General features: G+C 41.6%; 1 protein-coding gene across 1 annotated transcript; it reads right to left on the bottom strand.

The window, feature by feature from the left end:
- Positions 1-1,967: 1,967 nt before the first annotated feature.
- LOC137283264 (solute carrier family 15 member 4-like) lies at positions 1,968-11,482 on the bottom strand. Its single transcript, XM_067814693.1, has 10 exons — positions 11,265-11,482; positions 10,122-10,220; positions 9,243-9,328; positions 8,760-8,899; positions 7,901-8,070; positions 7,079-7,254; positions 6,146-6,332; positions 5,479-5,679; positions 3,598-3,732; positions 1,968-2,203 (listed from the first exon to the last, which is right to left on the bottom strand). The coding sequence occupies exons 1-10, from the start codon at positions 11,473-11,475 to the stop codon at positions 2,028-2,030; spliced, it is 1,581 nt and encodes a 526-aa protein (XP_067670794.1). The 5' UTR covers positions 11,476-11,482; the 3' UTR covers positions 1,968-2,027.
- Positions 11,483-11,730: the final 248 nt, after the last annotated feature.

Genomic DNA, 11,730 nt, shown 5'->3' with positions numbered 1-11,730 from the left:
GCACTAAGGTGATCGTAACATGGGCTTAAGGTAGTCTTAGCGCTAAGGTGACCATTACATGGGCTTAAGGTAGTCTTAGCGCTAAGGTGACCTAACATGGGCCTGAGGTAGTCTCAGCGCTAAGGTGACCATTACATGGGCTTAAGGTAGTCTTAGCGCTAAGGTGACCTAACATGGGCCTAAGGTAGACTTAGCACTAAGGTGACTGTTACTTTGGCTTAAGGTACTCTTAGCACTAAGGTTAGTTTGTACAACAGCACACAGGTCTATCAAGGTGAGGCTGGGGCAACAATCATGTTTGTCCTCTTCCGCTGAATCAGTGAGGACCTTGACTGTAGATATGGTTGTGGATTTGTTGATCCACGAAATGTCATCACTGACGTTGGGCTTGCAAATTGTCTTTTTTTTGACATAATAGATAGTCCCATGATTTTGAGGCAGGGTATAAATAGAACATTCCAAGGTGTTCCGGAGCTGTTTGTGATTGTAGAATTGTAGAAGAATATATTTTCGACCACAGAATTGTAAAGTTACACATTGTAGAGAGACTGAGATTTGGCATGATGTAATATTCTATGTACCCTATACTGAATAAACACGTATTTAGGTCACAAAGGCTTCCTTACTACAATGTTTGTTGAACTGCTGAACAGCAGGTACTTGTCATCCGAAACCTCACTCACGTCATGACCTATTTCCATTATGAAGTAATATTTAAAGGGAACGGGTCAAAATGGCCACATGAGAAAATGGCCACACAAAAAAGACAAAATGGCCACAACCCCTAGTCAAAATGGCCACAGAAAAAGGTCAAAAGGGCCACACATTATTTTGTTATTTTTCAATACTCATGACATTTGTATTAGTTGATATCAAAGTGTGAAAATGACAAAAGAAGTTACTTCACACAACACTTGGTGTTCATTATTGAGGTACTTTCCTCATTGATACTTTGAGACTGAGGTGGATGAGAAGTTCACTATTCTCGAGACAGAAGGGGAAATCTCTACTGATGGAGTCTAGTGGATAAACCTATGTCCAAAAGGTATTTCCCTGTTCTCAAATATATGAAATGATAATATATATCATCTAGTAAATAATGGTAAACTATGTATGTTATATTTTTAGTCTTCAAGAGGTCAGAAGGTGTAATGTTCACTTATCCTCTAATTGGCTCGTTAAACACTTATCAACACATGATTACATACATTGTGTAACCTTAATTAATGTGTGAATCTAGAAGTACCTCGTTAACTTACGGACATATAACTAACAGATCAAGTAATTGTTCTTATACTTTTCACGTGAAGGAAGCAGCAGCCATGGCCTATCTTCAGGAGGATTATTGGAATGATCAAGTTTTTGACAAGACGTAACAGTTGACTTGACCATTAGAAGATCAAGATTTTGACTAGAAGTAACTGATAAACAGTAAAAATAAGCCGCGAAATGGTGCTTGTACACGAGTAGAGAACATACATATATATTTGTTATTTGTATAAAATGAATTGTTTGTGTGTAATAAACATCAAGTTTTTTCTGAAATAACATCTTTTCTCATTTTTACACTTTGATATCAAATAACACAAATGTCATGAGTATTGAAAAATAATAAAATAATTATGGCCATTTTTGACTAGGACCCATATTTAAATGAAAAGCAGTTACCAAACCCCTTGACCAGTAAGGGTTGATAACTGGATTATCGGTCTTGTCTCGATTATTTACAGACTGCTGGAACATTGCTGAGTGCGGGAATGGTGCAAGACAAATCATCGCAAGATGGGTGTTGCGCTATCCCTCGACCACAGCTATTCGATGAATCTGATACTGTCCCAGAAACCGATCATAATCCACCTCTTCTATTCTACCTGCCCGAACAAACAGAATATCCAACTGGTCTCATTCATTTCCGAATGGGCAAGTTGGTTTAATAGTGGTTACACTGGTTTAATTATGAGACAGCGTTGTGTAGGAATCTGAAGCAGGTTGCTGCTTGTTTATTGCTTGTCTGGGCGAGTAACATTTCAGTCGTTGCAGCCCTTCTGATCTGCAGCGACACTCTCCTCGGTTTGGTGGGTGGCGTATGTATACCGGCGAGCAACAAAAATGAAGCCGATGAAGTTAACGAACATCATGCCGCCCAGCAAGAAGAACCAATATTCGGCCTTTCCGTTGTTGATGTCGTCCGGAAGCCATGGATCTAAAGGAGCAAATTTCTGTAAATGTATGTGTACATATAATATGACAACTACACCGCATACCGAAGTGTTGACCCAGCGGCGTTAACGGTATGAATGTTGTAACTCTTCCGTTGAATAAGCCGTACTACAATATCCTATAGCGTTACTGTTGTCAAAGAGACCGTCTGCACAATGATAAGGGGGGTCAGGAAATAAGGCCAAGTTGCGTCCCTTTGAAGATTCGCTGTTGAATTCAGATTTGCCGCGGTTGTAAACCTTTGTTTGCTTGCACCATACGCCTTGGTCTTTGGTTTGTCGTGTATGGTTCAAGTCAGCTCGGATACACGTATGCTGCATCCGACGTTAACAGCAACAGTTAACAGTAATAAACGCAAGTATGGTGTGTGACCATGTCCGACGGGAGGAGGGAGTTGGAGACCTGTGCAGTAGAATCAGCCGTGAAAAGCTGAAGTTGATAATTAGACATATTGAAATTAAGTCTCCATTACATTATCACGGGGCATTCTGTGAGTAGATATAAAAGTAGGAAATCATGACAACAATACAAGTTACCTCCCACTTTCAATGGAAAGCGTAGAAACGTGAGCGAGTGTACAATGGGAGTGAGGTACTTGAATGTGCAGTGGTAGACTCCCTAAAGATGTAACAATGGGGACAAGGGAAGGCATTGAATTGAGCAGTGTGAATGGGAGCGACGATGGGTGTTCGTCATCTGCTCTTGGGTTGGATATGAAAACGTTCGTCTGCTGGGATAAGACCTAGATATGAATTTTATTTATTTTATGTTTTTGGGTGTGGTTTCCATAGACATATGACTTAGGCTGTGGCTTTGAGGATGTTATCTTGTCGGGAACAGATCTCCCAAATTTGTTTCATCAAACTTGGTACACACGCCGTGTTTACAGTGATCCATGGATGTGCCTTTTGTGGGGTTACACCAGTGTGTGACTTTATTATTTGTGGTTTCCATGACAAGTTGGATTTTGAAATTGGTGGTTTCGCTCTTTTCCGGAGCAGAACTTTTAGACCATTCACTATTTCTTCACCAAACTTGGCACATAGATAGGTCTGGTGCTATAGTGGTGCCTTTTAGAAGGTTTGGATTGCAGACTAAATATTTTTTTAGTGTTTCCATGGCAACAAGTTCCCCCTCAACTTAATTTGGTGGTAGCGTTCTTTTCTGGAGCAGAACTGTAAAAAAATTTACAGTACTCTCCCTCCACTCTGCCATATGTACACGATACTGTAACTATATCTAGTAGACATATTCATGAAGAGTATTTCGCAGTTGCGGGAGATACTGATTACTTTGTCCTCTTGTTCAGGCAGCAGTAACATTTTCCCTCATTGTGCTGGTGCGTTTACAAATCAGACTCTCTTTAGCACAACTTACCGTCTTTCGTGGATACTTCAACTATTTTAAGAATGGCCGATGAAACAAAGGTGCCAAGTCCCCAGGTCATCATAAAAAGCCCTGTGAGAAGCCCCTGCATAGAAGGGGGTGCCTGAGTAAACGCAAACTCCAGCCCTGGAAAATACATAGACAAATGATGAAGTTACAGGAACACATGAAGAGAAATGATATATCAGAAGCTTGACCATTCCTCGGTGTTCAAAGTGTATAGAAGAACATGTTTCATATCGCTCAGTCGTAATACTGCCCTGGCAATTTAAAATTACCTATTTTCGTGTGAACCCTGCCGAATGTGTGCCGCTGAACCGTAAACACATGCCTCGTTCAGACTCAGTGTTATTGGGTTAGCAATATCCCACCTGTTTGATCAAGATATCCCAGCCTGTAAATATTCGATCCAAGACCAAACATACTGCGACTGATGCAGAGAGAACGAACCACGCGGTGCGAGCTTGATCATCCCATGCATTAAGAGATAATCCGTTTCTTCAGACAAGCATCGGTTACTCGGCCCAGTCGTTACTAGGAGTTTACTAACTTACTAAGTAACTACAGCGTAAAACAACATTAATTCATTACACCCCACTTGTGTTTGCTGATTGGATCCAAAGCAAACCGGAAATATTCCGACCAGACCCGGTGGACCATTCTCTCTTCAGAACCCATCAGAGATCGTGGGGTCATCATTCATCCAGAGCTTGGTCTCGAAGGGCAATTCTTGTTAAAATGTCATATTTTTTAACTCAGGAGCATCGGAAATTATCTGACAGTAAGTAAACTCCACCAAAACTTGGGTGCTTTCCCTCGTCATTTCGAGACTGGACAATTATGACAGTATCCTCTCAGGTGCTCCTCTGTCCCGTTCAAACAAGCTCCAGAAAGTGCAGAACACCGACACTGGCTTCGAACCTACTCTGGCCTCCTGCCACTCCTGTATCACCTTCTAGGTCCTTTGCTTAGCTTACAGGTGTCTCAACAATCAAGCTCCTTCCATCTGTCGGACGTACTCAACCACTGTCACGTTCTCTGCCCTCTAAATCAAAACAGCTCCTCAGTGTGCCTCAAGTCAGAACAACCTATGGCCAACCTCCATTTGTCTTTGCCACCGCCTCATGTTGGAACTCTCTTCCTCTGATGACCGGTCCCTCAGGAACACATTAACTTTGAAAACAAGCATTAAACCCCATCTTTTCATACAAACTTTTCTTCCCGGGATCTTCTCTCAACTGTGCGCTTTGAGCATGCATCCAGTAAGTGACTATACAAATGGACTGTTGTATTATGTAATGTTGGACGTGGTTCAGTGTTTGCAATACTTTAATTTACCAGCTGGCCATCAGGACCTGCTGCTACTTGAAAGCTTTAAAGTCTGCAGGCCCATTTGGTGAAAGTCAAACCAATAAAAGCAAACTAGACTACACTGTACACAGTCTCAAACTGATTCTACAAAATCAAGCGAAGCCTGTGGTACACACGGGAGTTTTTATTTGTATGTCTGATGTTGACATTCCTACGCCAAAGTGCTGAAATACCAGGAAGTAAAAATGTAAATTATTGCAACATGATGGATCGTGTATGTTCCGTCATGTTACTAATGAAAAATAGGGGATACATCCCAGTTGAAATATAATGGACATATAATTAACGAAAGGCCATTAGGGCCTGCACGTATTTGAAACTGCCGGTCCGATAAAATAACAACCGGCGGTTATATCGACGGCTGATGTGGTTTACTCTGTCAAAATTCGACCACACTGCAGATCGTCGATGATCATAATATAACGTGAGTTTCACTGTTAACTATGTAATACCGCAATTCTCCACGCATCCTACCTCATTCATTTGTTGATTACGTCTCACCTGTGATGCTGGCAAACACTTCACTTGCTCCAACTAATGCAAACTGTGGCACCTGCACAAGCACCGACATGGAAGAGGCGTTGAATTTCTCATCTCCAAGCACCTGAATGACCGCTCCGTTGACTGAAAGGTCCTGCTTCCGGAACATCTCCACCACCCCTGCCGTTACCACGGAACCACCCACCAGCAGGAGACCCACCCCTGTAGGGAGAGTAACACATCTCGTTACACGAATAAACAGATTAGAAACTCGGTTTTGTGGTATGTTAACGTTGGTGTCAGTTTCCGCCTAAGCTGTTCTGTTACACGTCTAAGATATTGCTAGATGTAATTGTACGTGCTTTTTTTCCATAGATTGTACACCTAACATTCAGTTGTTACTTAAATTTCACGGAAACAATCTTGTTTACAACACCTTATATTTTCCCCGTTTTAAAGTATGTTTTGTTTTGGTAAGAAAAGGCTCTGTTTCATGAAACTCGTCGTTATTGATCCCACGAGTGCCCTATATCATTTGTATACTATTATTCACACGGAGTATGTTTTGTCTTTCTAATACATTTGTCATTTTGGGATAGATGTAATTTTGAAAATATATATTTTTCACAATAAATATTTTTCACAAACATTTATTTGTATTAACTGCAATGGATTCGGCGGGCCTCACCAATTCTCTGAAGCGGTTTGAGGGGCCAACCTAACCTTCTGAACAGCGGGTATATCAGTCTGTCTACGAGTGGAATGACAAGAAGGATGACGAGGATGTCGAAGATCGACAACATGGCGGCTGGAACTTTGACGTCCCCAATTTTAACGTTCAGGCTCTCCGATTGCAAGAAGAAGGTGGACATCATCTGTACAATTGAATTTGAAAACAGACCAAGTGTTACTCTGTGGACTAATGAAAAATTCAACCAAGACATTTAGAGACACTTGAGCTTGTAAGTTATTTAAAGTGATTGTGTGTGACAGCAATGATGCCAAAGTTTGTATAATTATTCTACGTTGAGTTAAAGTTAATAGCTGTAAAAAATAGTTCAAGTTAACTTTTTGCAAATATAAAGGACAGACTGTTGAAAACTGACTTGCGTATGTACTGCTTGGAAAGTATTACTCTTTCAGAACAGAATTTAAACCATGAAGTTCCGGGTTAGAATTGATAGTAACTTGTACTTGTCGTCAGAGGCGACTAACAGGATCTGGTGGTCATGCTGGCTGACTTGGTTGACACGTCATGGTTCCTTGTTGCTCAGATCGATGTTCATGCTGTTGATCACTGGATTGTCTGGGCCCAGACTCGATTATTTACAGACCGGTACCATATAGCAGACTGCGGCATAAAACTAAACTCACCCACTCACTCAGACCAGAATTCAGGAGATTCAAAGTGAGTGCATTGACTGATATCTTAAGCCAGTCATGGCTGTGGAAGCGTAATGCAACGTTTCCAGGATGTCACAGGAAATGGAGACCTTAATGAGACCATAGCGACTTAAAATATATGCACAGTAAGGTCCTGAACGCAAAACGTTCGTTACAAGCGTGATGGATATGGACATTGGTTTACTGTTTTAGAATATTGTGCGAGATTTGTGGTTACCTGAGAGTATATCACCCAGTAGAAGATCATGAGTAGAAACACAGGCACGATTCTCAGGACACCGACTGCACCATCTACAGTGACGTCATCATACGACCCGCCTTTCGTTTTCCTCATCTTTTCAAACTGTCCGCATCCTCTACGCCATAGACTGAACACAGACGTCAACACACTTCCTGAAACAAAAAGTGGGCGAGGAAATAGACGAACGGAAGGGGTACGTGAATGAGTGCATTATTATCGCTCTTGCCAACGTAACATCGGAACCAAATCCGTGTACCAGGTTAGCTGTTCTCAACACGTTTGTGACGTTCGTAGCCCTGCGAACTTCTAAGCCCATTCTGAACACATTGGCTGTGATTAAAGTTTAGAATTCTCAGGACAACGAACATTTCGAGAATAAGGGCCTGGGACTCAAGGATCACGCATGTGCCCGAGGATCGTTGGCCACAGCTGTCACCTGGGTAAATTGTATTATAAAATATACATGGACATTTTATACAAAGACAGAAACGTGAATGTGCCTGCGTGTACGAAAATGATATTCACGTGGAAATTGATTTATTATGAATACTGCCCAACAAACTGCTATATCATATTCTGTTTCTTCTTTATAGTTAAATATGTGTATAGTACAAAAATTTAATATACATTAATGCATTTGTAGATTAAAGAAACACATTCACAGTTTCTACAGAGAGAGTTTCAGACATCCATCTTTTCCAGTGAACTGTTTCTTCTTACAAAAGCCAAAAAACACACACAAAAAACATGAAATAATTTTCGGAACAGATAGTTTTGTCAAACGCTACTGAGCCAGACCTGCTGGTGGTGTGTGCTGGTACGTTCCCCGGGCCAAGACAAAGACTACCAGGGCCAGACACATGCTGAAGAAGGGTACAGATAGTCCCCACACCCAGCTGATGTTTTGTTGTAGGTAGGCCACGCCAGAGAAGGCAATCAGAGCTCCAGCATTGTTGACCCAGTAGAACCTGGGAGACGACAAGAAACACTGTCAAACGGCACATGTAACACGTGTAACCGTCTCACGTGTTTTACGTTCACATCTGTGCATTAAGATTCATACTGCTGAAATATCTCCATACACCTGTGTGACAAGATCCTCATCAAAACCTTCAAAGTGTTTTACGTACTTACGTATAGGAATATTTAAAACTTTGACTTTGAAAGTGAGTTAGTGAGTTTAGTTTTACGCCGCACTCAGCAATATTCCAACTATATGGCGGTTGTCTGTAAATAATCGAGTCTGGACCAGACAATCCAGTGATCAACAACATGAGCACGGATCTGCGCTATTGGGAACCGATGGCATGTGTCAACCAAGTCAGCGAACCTGACCACCCGATCCCGTTAGTTGCCTCTTACGACAAGCATAGTCGCCTTTTATGGCAAACATGGGTTGCTGAAGGCCTACTCTACCCCGGGACCTTCACGGGTCGACTTTGAAAGGGTGACAAAAACGATACCTGCTGTAATTCCCTTTTCGACTTGTACCATTATGTGCCCGTTTTACATGAACATTTGACTTGCTTTTGCATGTGTTATTGGCGCTAGAGTTGGGGCGACCACTCACTAGAGTTGGGGCAGGATACGCTCAACTCGAATTTTGGAAGAGGTTTCTTTTATATACTGGAAGACGTCTGTCTGTATCATAATTTACCAGTTGAAGAAGGATTGCACGGCGTCCTCGCCCAGCCCTTCCACCTGGAGGGCCCCGAACGCCCCAATATTGGCTCTGATGCTACTGGTGCCGAGGGCAACAAATACCAAACCTCCAAGGAAGTAGACACGTCTCGCCTCCTGGGGAAACAACATTCAGTGTACATACTACAGTGAATGTGAAACATCAGGCAAAGTATAAAAATTGAATCAAATAATTTATTGAAAACTACTTCAAACTGTAACACGTTTGTCCATTTGCAACGTATGTTTATAAACAACGTGTATTAATCTGTTCATTTATTTGACAGTTTGAAATAATTTGTAAGCTAAAAGGCCCTTTAGTTTCTGTTACTGCCCATCATTTTTCTCGAATGAGTAACAAAACAAATCACAAAGTAAGAAATTGGAATGAGGTATTGAGGTACAAACCTACAGAAAATGCATTACCCAAAGCGATCGTAAAATATCTCTTACCACATACCAATGTCATATCACACGCAGATCCATCCTCAGACCTGCCGAACATATCTTTATAATCCACAGCGGAGATAGGTATCATCACAAGACCTGTAATGACACATTGCAACATATGAACATATGACAGGACAGTTATAAACTGAGTTCTCACTTCAATGTGATTCCCGGTTCTGGAGGGTTAGGTTTGAATGTTGTTTTACCCCGCACTCGGCAACATTCCAGCAATGTGACGGTGGCCTGTATTTTAATCGAGGTTGTACCAGACAATCCTTCGATCAACAGCATGAGCATCGATCTGCGCAATTTTGATACGATGACATGTTAACCACCTGATCCCGTTAGTTGCCTCTTACGACAAGCATGGGGTATAGAAGACCAGTTCAAATCCGGATCCTCACGGGAGGGTAAGATAACACAGCAACCAGTGCTGACTTCTTTGAGTGGCATTTCGGAAGCTGGGAAGTACAGTGTAGACAGACATCATTGGATGACAACTTCTTTATTCCGTGAGTTGTATGCTGAGCGTCAAGCTAAGTGGTGTGGCCCCACGACGTGGTTAGTTGGGCTGTTCGCGTATGATCTGGTTTGTTCTGTCACCTGAGCATGGTCATCCACGATAGAGGACTCGCAGCTCACAATCCAAACACTTCTCGAAACATTAACGTTGTTTTTCGTGTGTTAAAATATTCTAAAAACACCAGGTTGGAGGGTGTGTGTGTGTACGAGTATTATTATTATTTTAACGTCGGTTTATTAATAGCACTTCGCTCTGTGGATAACACCACCAATATGTAACACACCACATTGTTCTGGCTTTGTTGTCTGACCTGTGATTCGTAACAGTGGAGTGACAAGAAAGTGCCTCGTGAACTAGGTAACTCACCTATGAGGTAGATTAGTCCCGACCCCAGGATGGTGTTGTACCGGCCTGCCATGGAGTCTGCGATGTAGCCCCCTGGCACATTCAGGAATAAGACTATCCCTACACACAGAGTACATTTACTGGACCACGAGACAGGACACAGAATCCAACACATTCACTACTGCATAAAACTTATTACAGCCAAGTTCAAAATGAACGTATTATACGTTCTAGATTACAGTTCGCCCAAAGACAGGTTAACTATAGCATGGCTAAAATCAATTCAGGACTTGAACTAACCAAAGATTATTTAAAGTCAACTCATTTGATGTTGTTAAAGATATGCCTTGACTCAAAATCAAAGAACATTGACTTTGAATATTTAAAATCTTTGTTCGTCGTTTAAACGACATAATTTTCAGCTGATCTGTGATGAATACAGAAAATAATCAACCTTTTTCTTTTTGGTTTTAATTCCAACGTCACAAATATTTGGCACATCAGACCGTGTCTTCATCAACGAGTGGTTCCTTGGAGAACTATAAAGGAACTGCTGACCGTGAGTTGGAATCCCAGTGCAATGGCAGTGATTATTCCAAGTGGATTTCTTCACATCCAGTGTGCGAAATAGTTTCCAAATGTTGCTTGCCAGTGGGGCTAGCTATGATTGAAAGTTACTAGGCTATGTGCACAAGATAATGCAGGAGCCAGAAACAGGTTTCGTCATTTAACTGCCAATACTTTTACCAAGTCATAATCTTGAGAGAGCAACCGTCACGATTATCCGCCAAAACATTCCATTGTGTATCGAATGGCGAAAATGAACTAATAATTACATGAATGGATGGCTGCCATACTTTTGAATGATTTGACAAAACTGATATTTTCAATAGTGGCTCATTTATTATCAACGTTTTCGTGTCGAGAACAACTTAATAATGTTACATTTCAGTGTGGATAACGGAACATGAGTGCACAGTTAGTGAATTTGTAAAGTGAATGTCATACATGTTCATTGATGTTAATTTATCACCAGTTCCTGTGTCAAATTTGTTACAGTGAAGGATGGTGGAGTAGCCGAGGGTTAAAGCGTTCGCTCGAGTACCCTGTTACAATTATCCCCATTCGTACTTATATAATGAAGTTGCATCTATACAAATGTACCCGAGAAGACGAGACTGATGGTTGCCGCCTCGGGGCTGCTGTAGTCAAGTACACTGGTGCAGAAGAGGATCATGTTGGCCGCGACGCTGTAGAACGTCATTTGCTCACACAGGTTACATACCAGGAGACAGACAACCGAATACATCTCTTTGGAACCGAGTTTCCTTTTGGGAGACCTCAGCGTGTTCTCAGCCGACATGGTGAGCGCCATCTTGTTTGTTGTTCTCTCTAGAGGTGGCGAGTTGGGGTACCTATCAACGTATTTATGCAGACATTCACGTGTAAACAGTTATAAGTGCTAGGCACGAAAGACAAGTAGATCTAGCATAGTACACAAAAACATCTTGAAATACCTGACACTCGTATGTAAGTCTACTCAGTTGGGATGTGGTTGGCTTCAATTTATCGAAAGGGTTACTCTAATAAAAACGATATATACACGTGCACAACCAATAAAGTCAATGAC

The sequence above is a fragment of the Haliotis asinina genome, chromosome 5 (genome assembly GCF_037392515.1).
Source record: "Haliotis asinina isolate JCU_RB_2024 chromosome 5, JCU_Hal_asi_v2, whole genome shotgun sequence".
Lineage (NCBI taxonomy): Eukaryota > Metazoa > Mollusca > Gastropoda > Lepetellida > Haliotidae > Haliotis > Haliotis asinina.
Note: the sequence above shows the minus strand (reverse complement) of the source record. Positions and strands in the feature narration are given on the sequence as shown.

What these genes read in the sequence shown, in the direction of transcription:
- LOC137283264 (XM_067814693.1), bottom strand. Translation starts at nt 11,475, where the DNA reads ATGGCGCTCACCATGTCGGCTGAGAACACGCTGAGGTCTCCCAAAAGG. An exon ending in CATCAGTCTCGTCTTCTCGG is followed by an intron (nt 10,221 to 11,264) that starts GTACATTTGTAT and finishes CTCTGTGTGTAG; the next exon opens with GGATAGTCTTATTCCTGAAT. An exon ending in AGTGTTTGCCAGCATCACAG is followed by an intron (nt 3,733 to 5,478) that starts GTGAGACGTAAT and finishes TGTATTTTCCAG; the next exon opens with GGCTGGAGTTTGCGTTTACT.